This window comes from Miniopterus natalensis, chromosome 14 (genome assembly GCF_054644295.1).
Source record: "Miniopterus natalensis isolate mMinNat1 chromosome 14, mMinNat1.hap1, whole genome shotgun sequence".
In the NCBI taxonomy this organism is placed as follows: domain Eukaryota; kingdom Metazoa; phylum Chordata; class Mammalia; order Chiroptera; family Miniopteridae; genus Miniopterus; species Miniopterus natalensis.
Window position 1 is genome coordinate 46810968 of NC_142094.1, and position 22435 is coordinate 46833402.

At 40.5% G+C, this 22435-nt stretch overlaps 1 protein-coding gene across 4 annotated transcripts in view; it reads right to left on the reverse strand.

Moving 5' to 3' along the window:
• Window positions 1-22435, reverse strand: part of SORCS1 (sortilin related VPS10 domain containing receptor 1) — a 394451-nt gene that overhangs the window by 187145 nt on the left and 184871 nt on the right. For all 4 annotated transcript variants that reach the window (XM_087823933.1, XM_087823932.1, XM_087823934.1 and 1 more), the window contains exon 3: window positions 2469-2568. In XM_087823933.1, coding sequence (XP_087680059.1) covers window positions 2469-2568 — 100 coding nt within the window. The remainder of the gene's footprint in view (window positions 1-2468; window positions 2569-22435) is intronic.

Genomic DNA, 22435 nt, shown 5'->3' on the forward strand with positions numbered 1-22435 from the left:
GGGCAGGGTTCCCTGCTGTATTGTCTAACCTTACCTTCCAGTCTCAGGAGCGACATCAGGACCTCAGAGTCTCACTCTTCAAGCCCTGCTCTTGCAAATAACCTTGAAATCTCTAGGTCATCACCTATTGTGATGCTAATGAAAAGACTGTGCTTACACACAACACTTGACCTCTTATATTTTTAAATCATACTCTTTCCTAATGGCATCATTAAGACAGACCATCACTAGATTAGAACAATTCTCGGGTCTCTTCCGGTAACTTTCTTTGTTTTGCCTACATCACTTTACAAACGGGAAAATGTAAACGACTCACCCAAAGTCACCTGCAAGGTGGAAACACTCTCAAGGGAACTTTCACTTACCAAAAAAAAAGTCATATTTCATTCATTACGAAAATACAGGACCTCTGAGGGTGGAATGCTGACTTATTTCTCTTTGTAGCCTATGGTGCTTACCTACAGTTTGTTGATCGTTAAACAAAATTTACTAAAAATGTGAACTAGAGGAAAAATCAATAGGGATCATAAGAACTGATTCAAAGCCAACACACATAACTTAAGCTCATTATAAAAATAAAGGCCATGAGTTCAGCTCCTCAATTTAGGACTATACACAGCAGATCAAAATTGTTTACATGTAATTGTTGATGACGAACCAATAACAAGCCAGTAAGGGAACAATAAGAATGTTCGGGGTCTACTCTAAATGTGTGAGGGTGACATTAGTGAACTGTGCCATCAGCCACGTGTGGGTATTTATAATTAAATTAATTAAAATTAAATAAAATGTATACTTGGACCAAAGAGGTCCCCAGTCACACTAGCTATATTTCAAGTACTTAACAGCCCCAAGTGGTCTGTATCTACAGTATTGCACAGCTTACTGAAACGTTTCTATCACTGTAGAAAGTTCTAAAGAACACTGCTATTTATAGAGGCTAATCACTACTATTACCTCCAATAATTATATGCAGGAGGAGGAGAAGGGAGGTGAGAAAAGGGAACGAAAGTGAAGAGAAAACATTGATTAAGCTTAAACTATTCTGCGCTAAACACTTGAAATGACTTATTTCATATAATCCTAACAATTTTCCTCATGAGGTGGGTACTATGATTATCCCTGATTTTAAATTCGATGACACTGTGCTTGGAGAGATTATGTAAATGACCATAGTTGTATGCTTGTTAATTGGCTTTGCTGGTTTTATTCAAGCCTTCAGACCAGAGTCTATGGGCAACTGCTAAGTTGCAGCTTCTATTGAAGAGCCTGAAATGTTCAGAGCCAGAGGAAACATTGCACTTTGCATGAGTGGTTCTTCATCCGAGATACACGCCAGAAGCATCTGGGGAGCTTGCTCAAGGTACCGGTACCCGAGCCTAATCCAGGGCAACAGGGGTGGGACCAGGGCTTGCACATTTGGGGACCACAATGAGCAGCCAGGGTTGAGGATAACTCTTCAGAGATGTTCTCATCTACCTTCCACAGTCTGGATAACAAAATGCAGACCCCACCCCAAGGCTGCTATCAGTCAATACTGACAGATCTGAAATGAGAACCTACATGTCAGTGCAGAATCCTAACAGAATATGGCTTAGGACACATTAGTGAACCACACTTTTCTATTTCCTGAGGAATACTGTTATTTCATGTAATTCATATAATACTCAGACATTATGTTAGAATTCAGAATTTGACAATGCAAGTTTTTAAAATCAAACAAGATGTAGCACTACTTTCCTCCTGAGACAAATAGGTCTTTCTTATTTAAAAGCAAATATTTTCTTCCTAAGAAAATAACATCTCTCTTTACAGGAGCATTATAATGTAGTACGACTGCCAACCAAGAAATCTGAATTCTAGTTGCAATTGTGCCCATAATGCTGCAACGGAAGCAAACAATTTCCTTTTTTTAAGCCTTAGTTTTCTCACCTGTAAAATTAGGGTATGACAGATGATGATCTACAGGGTTCATTCCAGCAGTTGTTCCATCCTGGCATTTGAACATAGGTTGAATAATCTTTAGAAATAAAACTCCCAACCTGCTGTAGGACAATGCATTCGCTTCAACTCTAGTTCATCTATTTGCTCCACATCAAGGGAAAACTAAGGGACTTCAGACGAAAATCCCATCTTTTTTTCTGTTTTGTCAAGGCTCGTTCTGATTCTTGTCAATGATTGGTTAGCAGTCTTACAAGAGAGTCAGCAGCATCCATCTAACAGACTCATACCCTGCAGTTGCCTTTTGGAAATGGTAACGATATACCTACCCCTTGCCCTCCTACAGTCACAGCTGCTGATCTGAAAATTACCATGTCTCAGACATTTTACCACCTTAACATTCATCAACTCATCTATACATCTCTTAAAGCTTATCTGTAATGGATTTTTAGGTGGCTAGAGAGGTTAGCCAGCCAAGATTGAAGTTGAATCATGAATAAGAAGCATGCTGAATATACATTTCTTACCTTACGCTTGTTGGTAGGACACACGTAGAGATAGCTTAAAATTGTTTTCAGCCCGACTTTATCATTCAGCTTCTCATAGGTTGTCCCATAATCGGTTGACCTGTAATTCAAAAGGAGCATTAATGAGGACAGAAGTATACGTCATTTGGCTGCTTGTCAGTATAATGTATGTTTTACATAGTAGAATGGCTCTCGGGAGGTTGCTAAATGATTCATGTAGTACATAATGATGCTTAATTATGTACACAGCAGCATCATGTGAGTGGTTAGCATTTGCATTTAAATTGAATTGGTAAAAATTAAAATTCCATCTCTCTCTACTGCTCCATCTCTACATTGCATAAAGGATGTGGTTAATTTTAAAAGATTAAGAGATGAGCGTGTCCCTTGAATTGACCAAAGGATAAAGAGATTTGACTTATATTTGACATTTCCAAATTTATGCTTTATCTTTGGCCCAGTGGAAAAGCAGGTTCTGATTTATCAACAAATTGTGTTTTCTTCCATGAGTCATAGAATATATGTTGGGTCAGTCCCTTCAAAGGTCATTCAGTCTTTTCCTATTATTTAAGAGTAAGGAAATGTCTTATTATGTTAAATTTCACAGTCTTACTCAGTGGCCTTTTCCAGTGTTAAGCAACCTGGTGTTGAGAGGATATTACTTCTTGGCACTGACCTTATCTTTGTGGAGATTCTCTCATCTTCATCTAGCCATTGGTCAATAATTTATTAATTCAGACTCAATAAATAAGCCTTAATCACCTTCTCTATGAAAGTCTATTATATATTTCAGAATTGTAATCTTATTAGATCATTATTACTACCATGTGCAGTAGAGAATATTATCTGTATTTGAAGAAAGTGGTTGAATGAACTTAGGTGACCTATTCAAAGAAAATAGCTGATAAGTGGTCAGCTAGAATTTGAATTCAGAGATTCCGGCCCTAAGCTCTGTGTTACTAATATTATACCACAGCCTTTTTTTTTTTTTTTTTTAATTTAAAGAAAACAGATATAAATAAAAGTTCCTTTCAGCCTTCATTTTTCATATAGGAGATTCCTGATAGAATTCATTCATTCATTCATATATATTACATAGCTCCCAAAAATGTACCAGGGTACAAGAATCCAACAGCTTTACACAAGAGGAAAACACACAAAGTTATAATGTGTTAAATGCAACAATACAGATAAGAATTAACAAGGCTTAGAAAAAAAAGTTGGTTTAATTAGAAAAACATAAAAATGTAATAATTTTAATTCATTTGTAATAATGATAAAAGTACAAATTCCCACAGGGCAGGAAAACTAAATAGAAGAAGCTCATGCTAAAATCTCATCACCATGAATCGAGAACCTACCGCAGTACAAAAGCTGTGTAACATGTGATTCTGAAATTAAGGAAATAAGAATTTATTCTGGCTGGGGACCCTGGGGTATTTTTACCCTAAATTTTATATATTTTATCTATAAACATTATGGATAATATTGTATTTTCACAATTACATATTGTTATATAATATGTAATATATCTGTATATATTACAAATAGTCAATACTTCATAGAACTTAAATGATACCTCAAATCACCAAAGATTGGGGTATTATGCAAAGATTTTTGGAAGAATCAAGGATCTTAAAAATGGAAAATGGGTAAGACTCTAGAGAAGGGAAGGGGTAAGAACACCATAAACTAGAAGGCACCGTGTGTAACCTAAAGATACAACCGGCTTTCTTCAGGACTCTTTGAAGAGCATTCCAAAACTCTCATAGGAGATCTTATCTATGGACCATATTCACCTTTTTTCTCCTCAAACTCATGCTGATGTGAAGTTTCCTCCTATTCTCTAAGAAATATCTGAGACTTACTACATAACTCAGTGCAATCTTGGTGTTTGGCAACCCCCCCCCCATCCTTACCCTGGTCTCACTGGAGTAAGTGAGAAGTTTGAAGGGTAAATAAAAGGAGAATTTTCTCTTCTTATTAAGGCTTGCCTCAAAAATTTTACTAGCTTTTTAAGCTCCTTTCCTTGGATAGCTTTTTCTGTTCATTATTCTGAACAATACTTACAAGTTTAAGAACAAACAAATCGATGCACAATCACCATGGGGGGTAGTGTGAGGAAGATTAACTGTGCAAATACTGTTACTTTAATAACTTTTGCCCAGTGAGGGGGGAAGTCAGCAGAACTATGTGGGAGAGGAGAAGATGGTTCACTTTTCCTAATGGGGGCAACAGGAAAGGAGGCTAGAGAAGTGGGGACCATTCCATAGAGAGGTGATGATTCGTTTTTTATCATTTCTATTAACCTGACCCCTGAGCTACTCGATGAATATTTTCCACTAAAAAATTCTCAACAAGGACAAATAAAGATTATTGTATAAGGATTTTATACAAAATCATGCTCATTTTTGTGTGTGTGTTTGTCTGTGTGTGTATTTAACTGGAATTCCAGTGTAAAAAGATGATAATGGAGGAACTAGCTCAGATTTACATTAGCAACTTTTACCATGTTATTAGATGCTTTCCTCTTATTACATCACCAGTCTAGATCCTTCAAGGTAACTGTCATGACTTTTTGTGCTATCTCTTGCCCCTTGACTTTTCAAAACTTAAAAACTAAAATAAAATTTGTTAATTCTCCATTCCAGAAAAGCTTACATGCTTAAACATCATGGCATTGTAATAATCAATAGACAATAAGAGAAAAAAAATGATGCATTTCCACAAACCCAAAATGGCACAGACTAGCAGTTGCCCAAGGTTGTCCCATAGAACTAGAATAAGAGGTTGACATGTGTCATGGATGAAACAAACAATCAGCTGGGATACACTGGTACAATGGTACAGAAATGAAAACATTCCAACACTTGCAAATCAGTTGGTAAATATTTACTGCATCGTTTTATGTGCAGCACTTGTGCCAACCTCACTACATGGCTTTTCCCCAGGAGGCCTTCTAGATATCCTTACAGTCCAGCAATCAAAAGACTGTGGGCTGGCACACCAGAGGTCCTCAAGGAACTTGCTCCAACACTAAGAGGAGCCCCTGTTCTCAATGGTCAGTGACTCATCCAATCCCAGTGAAGGAGACAGTGCCCTTGGAGGAGGCACTGCATCCTGGAAGGCAATTCCTGGAGCCCATCTGCAAATCCCCTCACAGCTAACAGATGCTTCCAGCTAACTTCACATGGCCAACTGTGGGAACTGCAGTCTCCTAGGGATGTGGGCTCGGAAAGAGCAGAGGAGAGACAGACAGTTGACAGCAGGTTGGCTGGTGAGTCCATGTACTGTCTGTTAAATATTTTAAGTATCATCCTCAAGGATAAGGGAGAGAAAGAGAAGTATTATCCAAGATTAAAAAGAAAATTATGAAATGCTTAAACACAATTTAATGTTCCCTTAATTCAGAACTTATAAATTTCATTTTTCTTATATATGTACATAAATTTTATTATTCTAATAAATACTGTGAAACTCTTAAATGCATATGTCATATAGCATTTTCCAAGGATATTTGACTATAAGATCCATTCTTGAGGAATATGTAATGAGGTAAGTGTTCTGAACAAATACATAGGATAATACAATATCAAAGATTTTTTTTTTTTTAATATATCTTTATTGATTTCAGACAGAGGAAAGGAGAGGGGGAGAGAGAGGTAGAAACATCAATGATGAGAGAGTCATTGATTGAGCCCACAACCCGGGCATGTGCCCTGACCGGGAATTGAACCCTGATCGCCTGGGTCCTAGGTCGACGCTCAACCACTGAGCCACGCCCAGCCGGGCAAAGATTTTTTTTTTTAAAGAAAGATTATGGATCTTGGCTTTATAAGAAAAGGGGACCAATAAAAATATTTTAAAACTACATTTGCAAACAGAAGAGCCAGCCAGTGCTAAAAATAAAGTGTTTGTAAAGGCAAAACAAACAACAAACAAACAAACAAACAAAAACTACCCTTGGAAGCAATCTTAACAATTATGTATCATACAAAGCCATAGACATTAAGATACAATATAAGTAGCCTTGAATTCTCAATTTGTACCATTTTTTAAAACATTCCAAAGCCAGCTTTTTTTTTTTCAGGTTTTGTTTACAGGTTGACTTATCTACAGATGAAAAATAGAATTCCTGTCAACACCTTTGAGGTACTAGAAAAAACTAAAAGCTTAAAAAATAAGTATTCCAGGAAAATAAATATGCATGTGATTAAATCAAAATCACAGCTGGGATGTTTCTGCTTTTGAGCCTTGATCCCTCCTTTGCCCTTTTTACAAACATATCTGAAATAGTAACTTTTAGAACATTTGAAAGCATGTCTTTACTCATCTACCAAATGCATAGAGCTAAAATTACTTGTTTCAAGGGGTGGAGGAGCCACGCTGAAGGCCTGGCACCTGCCTTCCAAGAACTTAGATCTCTTTGAGAGAGTGAAGTCTCCCATCACATTTGAAGGGATCAATACAGGACATGACTAGTTTCCACAAAGAGCAACAGAAGTAAAACGTGGGATTGGATTTCCTCAACTGTAATCTTATACCATCAAATAAGATAATAAATCAGAACAGAATCATTTGAAAATGAAATTAGTTCATAAAAAGTGCCAAGCAAAATGGTTGGCATATAATAAACAATCTATAAATGATAGCTTCTGTTACTCATGTTATCATTATTTTTTTCTTTATTTTTTTGGTATTCTTTGCCTAACACTTACTAAAATCCATAATGTGAACCCTCAAGGAAAGCCTCAACCACTGAAAATGACTGCGATTGAATTTGCTGAGAACAGAAGCTATTCGTGAAGCTATTACCACTTTTAAATGCAACTGAATTTAGACTATTGTATTTTACTTAATTTATTTTTTAATATGTTTTTATTGATTTCAGAGAGAGGAAGGGAGAGGAAAAGAGAGACAGAAACATCGATGAGAGAGAAACATGGATCGGCTGCCACGTGAACACCCCAACTGGGGATCGTGCCCCAAACTTGGGCATGTGTCCTGACAGGGAATCAAACCAGTGACCTCCTGGTGCATGGGACGACTGATTCTCAACCAACTGAGCCACACTGGCCAGGCTAGCCTATCATATTTTAAAGGGCATGTGTTAGTTTTATGTGAGGCTTGGATTTGAGAGGTAAGGGTAAGAACCGAAATTTAAGAGTTAAAGATATAACACACTGCTTCTATAATAAATGAGCCAGGATCCCATTGCTTAACAGACTATCATGCTTCAGAAACCTAACAGATAATAAAATTGAACATGATCTAAGCTCTTCATATGCAGATTCTTGTGAAATGAACGTTGATGTTAACCACATGCTACAGATGAGGAGGACCCAGAAGTACATTCAGCCTACCCAAGGCCACCGAACTTGGAAGTTGCTGCCACTTAACCCCATGGTGCGCTGCCGCTCTCAAAAGCTACAAGAGGTGAAGAGAGCATGTTTACAAAGTCTAGTCCTGCATTTCTTAGTAAAAGAAATATGAACTGAAACTGTTCAAGGTCCTCCATGGTGCAGATCAAAACCTGGCTTTTCCTCACATCAGGTAACAGGACACAGGTACCTGCCAGGGAGAGTCGATTTTAAGAAAAGTACAAGCAGAGACCCTCACAATGATCGAAGAAAAGAAAGTATGTCATTGATCTGGCCGACCCCTGGCTCCTGGAAAGGCTGGAAATGTGGTCAAAGTAAGTCGCTCAACCTCTTAATGATTTGACGATGTCTCATGAAGATGACCAAGATGCCACCAACTAAGAGAGCTTGAAGTCACACAGAAGCAGACTCAGGCCCCCGCTGAGTAACGAGTCAGTGCCCTGGTTCCTTCAACAAATACACTCCAGATCTGCTATTTCCACATTTACTTTTTTACCTAATAGGCTTGCAATATAATAACTGTGAGGTGGCCAACCTTTAACCCCTCCCTTTTCCTGCCTGATCCCTACCCCTGCCCACTCTAGACTTGCTATTCCCTGTACTTTGAAAGCTCTTTCCCCAGATACCCCAGCGGACGGCCTCTCACTTCTTTCCGGACAGCAGTCCTGGGGCATGACACAGCAACCCCTCCCCTCCCCCAGCACACTCCAAACCCCTTAGGCTCTCTCATTCTCCTCGTGCTGTTTACCCCCCCCCCCCCCCCCCCCCCGTGCTATCTATCTTCCCCCACCAGACTGTGAGCTCCGTGAGAGCGGTAAGGACGCCTGTTCTGTTCACTGCCGGCTTCCGAGCTCTCAGAAGAGCTCCCCGGACACAGTGGGCACTCGCAATTCGGCTCTGGGCTACTCGCTGACTTGACGGCTGCTGGCTCTTCTTGCGCGGCCCGCTGGACTTCCACTAAGTCCATCGGAAGCTGGCGCGGCCTGGCAGGAGCTCCGCCGTCCCTGCTGTGAGCAGGCGCAATCAGCTGTGCGGGGGGAGGGAGGTGGGCATGCTCCACGCTCCTCTACTTTTTCATCAAGAAACCTCTGCCTGATATCCATCTCCTGACTACTCAAAGCACCCCAAAGGCAGTGACTATATCTCTGTTCACGCCCGAGTCTCCGGTCTCCAGGACAGTGCCAACACATAGTAGGTGCCTTCTGCACATGCGGGTAAATGAATGTATGCTGCCTAATGGGCACACTCTTTGAACCAAGGATGCGCCAGGCTACTTCTTCCAAAGGCTTTAGAAAGTACCCAAATAACCCGAGCTCCTACTTCTCCACCTCCAGCCCCAGAGAGGAAAGATGCCCTACCCAGGCACATGGAGCCATATTGCCAAGGTCACAGACAGACTCAAGCTCCGGGGGGAAGCTCGGCGACAGGGAGCACCAGGGCACCGCTCGACTCAGCGCCGAGATGTCCTGAAACGAAAACCAGCATCGCCTCTAAACCGCGCAGCTGCGGCTTCCGTGTTTTTTGCTTCTCTCCTAAAATCATCAAGAGCAGCCACTTTCATTGCTCCTAGTGCATTTGGTGGCATAAAAATAGCTCCCAAAGCCAAAGGCACACGGGCTGCCTCACAGACTCTGCTCCTTAATAACATGGGATGCATGAGGTTAAAGCAGTGAGAATAATTCAGGGCTTGGAGAATGTTTGCGAGTGAGTCGACATTTAAATAACTTCATTATCATTCATTGACAGATTTTTTTTTTTTTAACCTGTCAGTGCAACTGATATTTCTATTCCCATGTTATAACAAACCCCCGTAATTCTAAATACGTCACCAGATTCCATTAGTCTACCCACTGTCAGGCAAAGATCTCCAAATCCATTTTTCATAATACCTCCAGAATATAATAGGCCATCTACATCAAACCATGACGAAGAGCTGAAGGAAGCTGTCTCCTGCTTTCGAAGGATTCTGCCAGGCAGTCTAAAGATATAATTTAAACGTGCTGATGAGATGCTGTGGTGCAGCCCGAGCCAAATAAGCTTCCTCTGTTTCTTAGATTCCCTGAACTTTTCAGGTTAACTTGCAGAATTAGAGGGAAGGACGTTAAACAGTGGGATTGGGGGGCAGAGCATGTCAATGGGATACAAAGGTATTTCCACTCTGCCATATGTCACAGAATTTGGAATTTTATTTGCAATAAAAAAGGATTGTATTTTTTAAATGTAAGACGTGGGGGGGTACCTACGTGTTCACAAGTTGTGAATATTCTCATTTTCCTGGGCTTTCTGTGCCATTGTCCTTCTGTTCCGTGTGTCACCACGCTGTGGCATTGATGTTTCTAGTCCCGGGAGCAGCTGAGATAAGAAACTGAATGTATTTGATTGTGACTGTACACATATTGTCCATGGAAAAGGAGTCGATATCGTATACAACACATTGCCACACACATGCCATATATTTCTGCTGGAGATAACATTGGAGATCCATAATAGCCATACCATTAAAGACGGGTTACCTTTACCTCTGAAGTACCTTCCAGTTCATTATTGAGTATAAAAATAGCCCAAACTGGTTGGCACTGCTAACTGGATCTCTGACTATTTGGCTTAAGAAATGGAAGGCAAATTAAGTAGAGGTCTTCTGTTCAGCTTCTTCAGAAACAGGCATAGGAAGAGACTTCTCCTTACCCACACACACACGCACACAGGGGACAGTCTGTCTCCAGTGTCTCTCATCTGAACCTTCCGCTTCAGTTCAAGTTCCACACCGGGGAAGGCCCCTGCCATCTCTGCGGGGTCTGGGACTTACCTGAGCTGCAGCAGCCCAGGTAGAAGGACTACTTGCTTTCTCTCAGACGCTGCCTCTCTCACGCGTCCCTGTCTTTGCAAATGTACTATCCCCCCGCTACACAGACACGCTGGGGCTGGTGGCCAGGGCACGCAATCCCTCTCATCTTTCGAGATTCTCCTCGACAGCCACCTTCTCAGGGACACCTGACAATGCCGGTCGACCAGTAGTCTCTCTTCTCTCTTCCACGACATCCCAGACCCCTCTACACTGAAACTGTCGATGTTCAGAGTTTCCTGTGCTCATACACTATGTCCTCTAAAGGCAGGACCAGTTCCCATTTATCCTTTCACCCTTCTTTCTGCCCATCAAGTCCATTTGTCTACTTCAAGGCTGAACTTACGCATCCTTTCCTTCATTGAGCTTACTCACCTCCCTCTGCTAAATGCAAAGGCTCTCTCCTCGACAGCCCGTGTAACACACTACACCCTCTCCTGCAGGCTTGCTGTGCTCTGCACGGGTCACCCTTGCACGGCTCTGATGTTCCCTACCTGCCGGCATCTGTCAGCGAGCAGGGTACATTTCTGCCCACGCTTCTGTCCCTTGCTCCGCCATTGTAGCTTCTCCTCATGATCCAAAGGTGCTCGAACAATGTTACTGATTAAACACACTACTCTGAAATGCTCTCCTCTACTGTCCAAACATATAATTTGAGAAACTTCACATTTGGTTTTTGCATTTCTTTTCGGAGGGTAAGAAAGCAAAAAAACTTCAGGGCTCCCTGCTGAGTGGTAATTATGACACAAATGTAAGGGAAATTAGGGGCTTACTTAGGAAGAACGCACACAGATGTTTTTGTAAAATGCATTATGCATTAATTTATTAAAATATTACATATAAATATAGCAAGGGAAAACATAATATGCATATATCAGTTACACGGGTAAAGATAAATGTAGAAAAGGTAGGCATGTCTGTTCAGTTATATAAAGTGTTCTCTCTTTTGATATGACCCTAATCCCCAGACATTTCTGGTCCAACACTTCCATCTTCATGCTGAGGTCACCCATAAATAGACTGCATTACCTTATACTCATAACCGAATGTGCCAAATAGTTTATGAACAATAAGAGTGAACATTTATTCAATGCTCAACACATAGCATACTCTGGGCTAACAAGCGCTTTATAAGGCTTGCCTCATTTAATTCTCATAACACCCTATGAGTTAAGTACTGATATGACCCACATGCTACAGATGTAGAGATCAAGACTTAAAGAAGATGACCAACTGTCAAAACGCCACACAACCATAATGGTAGGACCTGGATTCAAACTCAAGCAGTTGGTTTCTCAAGCCAGCGTGCTTAATACACAGACAAGATGGCTCAGCCATTTAAGTGCTGTGCTCTTTGTAGAGAGACAGAATAGCATGTCCAGGAAGAACAAAAATTTCCAATGGAGCTCCCAGAACTCAGATCACCTGCCTTCCAAATAAGGACTTGCCACTGTTCATAGTATCTGCCAGTTATCATCCTAAAGACAATTTCCTATTTGAAAGAGAATCCTTAGCCCAAGCCTCTAATGAACCAAGACTCCAAAGATACTGGTGGTACTAGGGACTAGTTCTTTAAAGCCAGGCATGATATGTAGTCTCTATGTAGCTAACTTAATTATTAGGATTATAATAAGGCAATGTAGTGTGATGGTCCATTCATTCATTCATTCAACAATTATGTATGTTTTGCCTCCCAAGTGCAAGGCCTAGATGTGAAGAATGCACTGTCCCAGAGCTGAAATGGCACAAGTATACATCTCCCTTGTTTTAGAATCCATGTCAGAAAACTAATTCAGTTTCCACAGAATAGAATGAGTCCAACCACAGGATTCTACAGATGAAGGGGCTGAAACTCAGAGTAAAGTAAGTCGACCATTAGTTGGTGCTCAAGTGAAAAGAGAACCCAGGTTTTCTGCTTCCTGTTCTATGACATTTCTTGGAATTACAGGTTATCAAATATGAAAAGGACCTTCATATTATCAGAGGAAGAAACTTGATAAGGCCTAGCCATCTTATAATCAATATTCTAAGAAAGGAATGCAATGCTATATGGAAAAGTTGTTTCTCCTCCAAAATAAACAAACAAAAACAAAAAACAACAATAAAAACTAGAGGCTTAGGTGTGTTACGAACTGCATATAACTACACTTTACAATCATATCAATCACACAGAAAATTAAGGTCACATTTGGGAATGGGACCAGGACTGGGGATGACTGTCAGGCAAAGAAGATATTAACAATTAAAAAACACATAGAATACTTACAAGGCAAGTATCCCTCATGGGATAGAGATTTAAAAGTCTAGGAATACTTCAGTCATTGATTCTTACCCCTCCAGTCTGCACGCGGTGATATCCAACCAACCCAAAGGTAACACTATCTGCTTCATACAATCGGGATGGTACAGGTGACTGGGGATGGAGGTCTAACCTACACCATCGCTCTAGACCCAGCTTTTCCAATTTTATTTAAGCAGCAAAGTAATCCAGGAAAAAACTGGAAGCCACATTCATGATCTTACCATAGCTCCACAATGAACACTAAACTAAAACACTCAGATCCTTCTTGGCCTTCATCTTTCTGTGGCACTGGTGGCACCTGAACACTTGGTAAAAGGTGCTACAAAATGTTCACCAGAAGTCCAAGACTGATTCTTCAAAACCAGACATAATGGGTAGTTTCCATGAAGCTAATTGAATTATTAAACATACAGTGTAGCAATATAGTATGGTGGTCCATTCATTCATTCAACAATTCATTCAACAATTACTTATGCTGTGTTTCCCATGTTCCAGGCCTTGTTCTAAGCACTGGCAATAAAACAGAGAAAGGAGAAAAATATTACACAACTGCTGATCTTGTGAAGCTTAAATTCTAGTAGGAAGAGGCAAACTGCAAACACAGAAAATATACTTTTTCAGGTAATGGTAAACACCATGAAGGAGGAGGTGAGTAAGAAGGACAGACAGTGAAGATGGGGGTGCTACTTTATATAGTGTAGCCAGAGAAGCCCTCTTGGATAAGGCATTTGAGAGTAAATCTCAGTCATGGAAGAGGGAGGTGCGTTTTCAAGAAAGACTGCCACAAGCAGAGGGGACAGCAAGTGCAAGGGCACCATGTCAGGACCAAGCTCAGTGTGTTTGACTTATGGCAAGGCGGGGAGGACTCCGGGAGCAAAGGCTATAAACCAAGAAGACCTGGAATCCAAGCTGGTCACTCACCAACATAACAGCGCCTAAACCACACGGAGTCCTGTGCCCCTTAAGTGTCTGACAAAGGAAAGCTCTCACTAAGGTTTTATAGAGAGAAGGTTCTGGGTTTACACTTAGGAGCTTAGTTTCCCTGTCTGTAAAACGGGGGTCACAATAGTGTTGGTCTCACAGGATTGTTGGAAGGATTAATTGTATGCTCCCTAGAAAGTTCTTGGCATGTAGTAAGTATTTGTCCACGTAAGCAGTTATTATTGTGGCTGATGGTCAGTTCAGAATTTGCTTCCAAGGAACAGAGTTGGGGGATGTAAACTGAAGGTCCAAAGGACCAAAATTATCTAGGATTTAATAGAGCACCGACTTAGAACTACTTCTCTTAAATCTTAAGGAAGAAAAACACAGAAAAATACGAATGCCAAGTGTGACGCAGCAAGATCTTAAAATGGAGACTGCTCTCCTTGATGTATGTTCCTAGAGGTTTAGCAGGACATGTGGGTAACAGTGAGCCTGTGTCACATGTATACTGGGCTTCAAAGGTTGTAATAATATGTATTTGAAAACCAGATTTCATTCTCCCGAAACTTCAGAAAACTCTGCTTAATGGAGGTGAGTTGGTGGCATATGGTTTTGAAGAATTCAACTTATTTCTGAATAGAATTTATTTCTAATAGCATGTCCCAGATTTTGTTCTAAAATATTTTTGCCCTATAACTTATTATTATTTCTCATCTCCCAAAAGCACTCAAATTTATTTTCTATGTACTTCCTTACATTTTACAATCTTGTATTTCAAACTCCATTTCTCTCATTCTCTGAAAAGTAACATGTCTTCCAATTCAGTGCCATTAAGCAGCACTTTCCACTTTCAATAGCTGGCTCTGGCTTCTAATTGCACCAATAACTCCTTCAACTCAAGGCCTCCACACTTCTGTCCCTTCAGAACATTTAGTGTTTATAAGCCTACCTTACAAGAAAAGTGACTAGGGGTCACTCTTCCAAGAGGAGTAAACACCAGAACTTATCCTCATAATGGGCTCTGGAGGTGCCAATGTGCTTTGCCAATGACCTGCTGAGTAACCTTGGGCAAGTTGCCCAACCTCTCTGGGCTGTTCTTTAATAATGCTAATTGACCTTACAAGGCTGCTGGGAGGAATCACTAATCGACCTGATTGCGAAACATTTAGTCAATGCAGAGTGCTTTATAAATATTTACTAATACACAATGAGCCCAGCCAATGAGATCTGCATAATCACAGAAAGCTCCGTCTGGACCCCCAATAACAGTCAACATTATGCCTAAGACGGTTCTTTTCTCTTGACATTTCTGAATGCCTTCATTCTGAGATGGGGCAGGTCTCTTATCCTAACTGAGGGGAATGAATCAGATCAGTGAAGGTTCAGTTACCTAACAGAGCCTGCATTTTAGCACGAAAGACAATCAATCCCACCAATAAGACTATCTGATATTTTCAGGTGAAAACAAAGGAGAGCGTTGCTGTAAAAAATGACATTGTGTGGTGGCTACTTTAGATCGAATGGCCTTAGAAGGCCTCTCTGAGCCGATGCGAAGGCTGAGGAGGGGTGGTGTGCACCAGAAGCAGAGGAAAGTACAAGTGAAGAGGCCTGAAGGTGCACCAGAGGGGCCACAAGAAAGTCGCATGCTTACAGCTTAGAGGGCGAAGGATAGGGAGAATCAGGCAGGGGCCAGGCCACCTAAGGCTTTCCCTGGAGTACAGGGTAAGAAGTTTGGATTTTCTCGAATGTGAGGTGGGAAGGCATGGGAGGGATTGATCAAACGCATGTCAAAAACTGACACCATTTTTAAAGGGAAATTCTGGCTGCCGAGTGGAAACTAAACTAGAGAATGGCAGAAGTGGAAGAAGCAGGGAGTCTAGTCAGGCGATAAGGTTGCCTTGGACTAAGGACTTGGGCCAGGAGTCATTCACTCCTGGGCATGGTTGGTCAGAGAGGAATACTTGGAGGCTACCATCACATTATCATTTGCACCAAGGCATAGTGATCTAGAATTATTTCTATTAATAATATATAATAATTTCTATTTATCATGTATAACATTTCTAGTTATAATTTATCATAATTTCTTCAATTTTGGCTCTTCTTTAGCTTAATCTTTCTTTAAATCTTCCTGTGTGTTTTTTTAAATTTTATTTTTCAATTAGTTTACAATCAATATTATTTTGTATTGCTTTCAGGTGTATAGTATAGTAGTTAGACAATCATATACTTTACACTGTAAAGTTGACAGTGATCCCCCAATATCTCCAGTACCCACCTGGACCTATACATACTTATTACAATATTGTTGACTATATTTCCTATGCTGTACTTTACATCCCCGGGACTATTTGGTTGCTCCCCATTTGTACTTCTTAGTATAACCTTGATTCATGGCCTGATCATCCCTGTTTACTCAGGACTAGGCAATTCCTCAGACACTATAGTTACTGATACTCTGTAAGGAGCGTGGCTTCCTTGAGATTGAGGATGCGGTTTTTATAATCAACATAAATAATTCAACAGTGGATTAGCTGTGCTTTATTATTATCATTTACTTCAAGTTGAACTATAGTCTGGGAGTTATGGACCTTTTTTTTTTAATTAACAGAAGCACATCCATCACTTTGTATCCATGGGATCTACCAGGTTATAAAGTTTGCTATTTATAACAACAATTGTGATTCAAAATGAGATTCAGTATTTTGTTCCTCTGACATCTGGTCTTAGGTCAAGTACAAGATCTGCAGATGGGTTTTTACAGAAAGTGATCTTAAAGCACATGGCTGGAGATCAGGCCACTGCGAGGGCTCAACGCAATGCACTCTATCTGCTTCCCAGAAGAGAAATGGTCAGTAGTGCGGGTTGTGTGTCCAAGCCGAACAGAGGGGTGGCAGAGGAAAGACAGGCAGAATGTCCCAATGTTTCCACATGAGGGTGCATGAGCCTAAATCTCTTAAAATGAAGTTGGATCTCCCCAAATGCTGTTTAGAAGGGAAAGGAGTCTCCAGGTCATATGTGACCTAGGGAATTTGTTTTTGGCAACTTACTAAACCTTTATGAGTAGGCCAAGAACAGGCAGGGCTTCTTTTAAAGATCCAAATAGAACCAACCAATATTCCTAAGCTCAAAAGGTTCCCTGAAGTGTTTTACACTTCAGCCATACTGCAGTTAAAAAATTATTTCCTAGAGCAGCCTTGGGACTAAAGAACTAGAAAATAATCTCTTTGTGTTAAAAAAATAAAAAACTCTAAAAACATAATTAGGAAAACATTTCTAAGTTGAGGAGTTCCTAAATCTTGGGTCATCGAAGGACATCAAACTCTCTAAAGGACAGTCTCCCTGACATTTACAATGCGGGTGGGGTGAAGGGAGGAAGAAAGCTTGTTATAAATTCAGATTCCTGGGTCTCTTCCTCAGAACTTCTAATCCAACAGGTCCTGGAAGTGCTCAGGAATCTACAACTTCATAAACTTCCCAGATTTAGAACAACCCATCTTGAGAAAAGGGTTTGAGTGTCTGAAACTCCACAGGATGACCAAGGAATAGGCTAAAACACAAATGAGTAGAAGAAAGAAAATGGTCTGTAACTTCCTTTTTTGTGTTAGAAGAAAAAAAGAAAAAAAAGGAACAAAAATAGGATTCCTCTCTGTAGGAGTGCGCAGAATCAGGTGCTACCCTAAGAACCAAGCTGGACGCCCCTTTCAACAGCACAGCACGTCCCTTAAGAAGACAAAAAAGAACAATGACTTTCCAACAGAAAGGCTGCAATGGTCCAACAGGAAGACCTTCACTTTGGAGAGAGTAAGACCTTCATTCATGCCTTGCCTGGTTCATTGACAAGGTGACTACAAGTAATTTCCCCATATTCTTTAAGTTTTAGTGTCTTTTTCTGCAAGATGAGAACAACAGTACCTAACACTTAGAGGGGTAGTGAAAATTAAAATAACTATCATGATTTTGGCACACTATATTTCTTTAATATATATCTATTCTTCTGTGAGCTCCCTGCTAGAAAAAAATAGTTCCAAGGGTGATAAATATATTCTACGTTGACTAATCCCGCCCTTAGTCTTTAACCTTTTCAGAGAGATGAGCTTGCATCCCATTATTTTTTAAAGGCCAGAAAAGGAAATTCATTAACATCTCTTAGTCATTTGTTCCAGTAACATCATGTATATCAGGAATGCCTTCTTCAAATTCCACCTAATAAAACTCAAGCCTATTATCTATCCACAGCATGTACTTATGGAGAAAAAAATTAAAATGAGACAGTTAAGGTGGTTAAAGACCAATGGGCTTAACAGCACGATATGAGAAGCTAAAATTTGCTGACAGCCTCACTACCCTTAGAATAGATTTCTTACCTGTATCCTATCACTCGCCAATGGATTGATAATAATTATAGGGCCAATTGCCCTTTGATAGCCTGTATTTATTCAGCCAACATGTATTTAACATTTTTGACTGTACGCCACAGGCCCTGTAAGTACCTTGGACACAGATATAAATATGAATTGGTCCATTTCCCGCTGGTGCTTCTGAGGGCAAGCTCACCTAAAGTGAAATTTAAGTTACTACCCCTTTCCGATGCTCAGTGGAGGCCATAAATACCTCAGTTCCCTGCCTCTGGATTTACTGTCACTGTTGGGTTGTCTATGTGTCACCTCATCTTCACCAAGATACCTGCAGAATGGCATGCAATTCACCTGGTTCTCCAACCCCATACTGGGCATGCTGTCGGCAATGTGATCTAGATCATCAGGCTGTGGCAAACTTTTCCATAAATGGCAGGACACTATATATGTGCCATCGTGTCTGTCATGCACTTAGTCAACGCTGCCCTGTAGCAGGCAGGTAATCACAGAAGATATGTAAACAGAAGGGCATAGCTGTGTTCCAATAAATCTTTACTTATGAAAACAGGGGGTAGGCAGATTTTGACTACAGCTTGCTGATCCTATTCTAGATTCTAGATTCTTTAGACCAGAATTCCTAGTTGCTGGCCTTACTTTGTTATCCTGAGATTACACACACACACACACACACACACATACACACACAATCTAGAGAGGGAATGGCAAAGAAAAGAAAAGGAGAAGAGAAAAGAAGAGAAAAGAAGAGAAAAGAAAAGCTGTGGTTCTCCAGATAGAGGGCTTTCCCAAAGATTTTTAATAAGAATAGGACAAAAAACCAATTACATTGTCTGGAGACATAGCCCAGGCCTATACCCCAAACAAAACAAACGGCAAAACCTTCATAGACTCAAGTTCCATTCTGATTTTACTGAACAGTTATCACCACATATACATTCAAATTTGTGTCGCTCTGCCCACCAGAGCCGGGTGATATGTAGAAATAATTGTTGAGAAACCCAGAAGAGGTTTGACATAAGGTGTTCCAGGCATGCTTGGGAGATATCCACCCAGGCTGTTCCCCTTGCCATTTGTAGAAAGTCAGTGAAATTTCAGAGCAAGCAGATGTCTTTCAATTTGGTTTGATTTCTTAGAAGAGTCACTTGCCACCAACCTGAGATATGCGTCTGATCTACATGAGCATGTTACGAGCCCCAAGGGCCCCTGAATGAGGGGTGAGATTCATAGGTTTAGAATATATGATCAAGAATGTTAATAACACCTTCCCATTTTCCCCTTTCAGAAGTGTTTCATTTCTTTTTCATCCTGTAGATTCTATATGCCTTGTTCAAACGCTGAATGGGAAACACAGGACCTAATGCGCACAGCCATAAAAAAATTGCAAATCTATTAACCAAAGGTCCAGGTTGTATCTCTGTTGCTCTCTACTCATTTCTTTGACTTAAGCTTTTCTAATTCACCAGGGTAAAGAAAATAAGAAAATAATGCTGCTTCTGACCTTGAACACATAAAATGACCCTTCACACACACAGTGTCACAGGAAAAAGAATCTGATTTGTTCAGTTTTTATATGTTGGCATCTCTAATCAAGGCATGAAGTCATGCTCAAACTTGATAATATACTCATAGCTAGAGCTCTGAGTCGATCAATTATTATTTCCCTGCTGAGAGCATCAGTTATCTCTCAGGCCACATCTCTGTATCATTTCCTCTTTTTAATTCTGTGAGCTAGGAAAGTTGTCAAAACGTATTCCTTTCTCCCTTAATCTTTCTCTCCCTCTCTCCTTTCTTCTTTCTTTCTCTCATTCTAAACATACTTACGGCATTTCTACCATGTGTTAGGAGACGCGGGGCTCTCAGAGTCCAGCGATATGAAAAACTTAACATGGAAGCCTCTATAGATTCTGAACAGCGTAGCCACGGCCTACTGGGGAACGAACAGCTCGCTCAACCTCAAAGAGAGTCCTGAGATTCTGAGATAAGATTATCCACTTGGCAGATGAGGCACCTTAACCTTCACAGCCTTTTTTACCTCTTTTAAATTTATGACACCATTTAGGGAGATTTCAATTCCCATTAATAATATGTGCAATTGATCTACATTTAAGAGAATTTAATCATGTCTTGGTGACAAATTTAGCTTAAAGCAGAGCTTCACTTAGGATTTCCAAGTAAATTTCTGTTGAAAAGGTCAATCTCTAACATTTGTCAGTTAAAGCCCATACCAGACAAATTAAATTTTCCTCCACTTGTCTGGAGCACAAACACTTTCAATCCCGAATATCGCCAGTGGTTGTCAGTTAGGAAAACCACCCAAAACAACAACAGAAACGGAGAACATTCTTTTAAGAGGCCTAAATATGTATTTATTCAGGAGTTAGAATTTTTTTTTTTTTCATACTAAAAAGCTAAAATGGTAATGGAAAAGCAAAACATTATCCTGCTGGATAATTAAAATCAATTCAATGCCACAAGCATCTGAACATCTATTGTGGAGGAAGGAAGCGGGGGCAGGCTTTCAGCCCTTACTGAAGCTAATGAATCTCTCTGGGGAAACAAAAGCACCTGAACCACTGGAAATTAACATGAAATCATCATCAAGGACAAAGTTTGAAAAAAATCATGGTGCCCATGTTATGCTGAAGACAGTATGTGTTTTGGCGGGGTGAGAGTCCACACTGTTTTGGGTTTCTGGGGTAAGCTTCATGGAACAGAAAGGATATAGTCTATTTAGGCAGTGCTCTGCTGATCACAATATGGGTGTGTTCTTTTTAATTTTGCTTCTTTATGTTTTCTGATTTTCTACATTCTACATGAATTATTTTATTATAAAGATATTTAAGCCCTGCCCAGCCAGGTGTGGCTCAGCCGTTGAGCGTTGACCTAGGATCCAAGCGATCGGGGTTCGATTCCCGGTCAGGGCACATGCCCGGGTTGCAGGCTGCAGCCAATCAGTGATTCTGTCATCATTGACGTTTCTATCTCTCTCTCTCCCTCTCCCTTCCTCTCTAAAATCAATAAAGATATATTTAAAAACATTTAAAAAAAAAGATAATTAAGCCCTAGTTGGTTTGGCTCAGTGGTTAGAGCATCAGCCTGAGGACTGAAAGGTCCTGGGTTTGATTTAGGCCAAGGACACGTACCTCAGTTGCAAGCTCAATCCCTGGCCCCGGTCGGGTGCGTGTGGGAGGCAACCAATGGATATGTCTCTCTCACATCGACATTTCTCTCTCTCTCCCTTCCACTCTCTGAAAAGCAATGGGAAAAATATCCTCGGATGAGTGTTTAAAAAAAAAAAAGATAATTAAAATATTTAAAGAGCGCTTGGACAAAAGAGAAAAAAAATAATTCTTCAACAATTTCCTCAGGTCAGTCTCAGATCAAACAAGACTGAGGTGCCCTGGTTTCTCTGTTTGTTGGTCCTCAATTATTAAATGGCTCATCATTTACTCTGAAGAAAAGGACTCATGGCCAAATATGTAAAGATGATTTTTGTCCATGGGGTCAGCAGCAAAGGACTAAGATTTGGCAGGTCTTACAAATGGACTTCATTCCTTGCTCCAGCAAATGAGCAGCTAATCAGGCTATCCCTGAGCACCACTGCAGGGAAGCAGTGAAGAACACCTTCAGGAGAGGAAAAGCTGGGGTGCCCATGGCTTCATTTACATGCCAATTTTCTAATAAGAAGACCCAGGCAGTGGTAGACCTGGGGCATTCTTCCTTAGAAATCCTTAAAATCAAATAATACACACACACGCACACCATCCTCTTGGGTTGAGTGGCAACCCTAACTAAGCTGTCCCAAGATTACCGAGGAGCCTGTCTTTTCCAAGCACCCTGTGATTACTATCGATCCGTTCAGCTCGTTGCAACTCAACATTACCAGGCTGGTCAGGAAAGAAGGATGGATGTTATTAAAGATCCTGAGTAGCTGCTCTGCAGGTATCATTTATTAGAGGGAAACGAAATATACTGACTTCAAAGCATACAGGAGGATTATGTAGCAGATTCATTCCCTTTCCAGAATCTGGAACGTCTAATGTCCAAAAGTACAGACAGGCTTAAGTGGAAAGTGCCTACTCTCTCAAACTGTGACGTGGAAGCTCAACTTTATTAGACATTACAAATAACTGAGCAAGGCC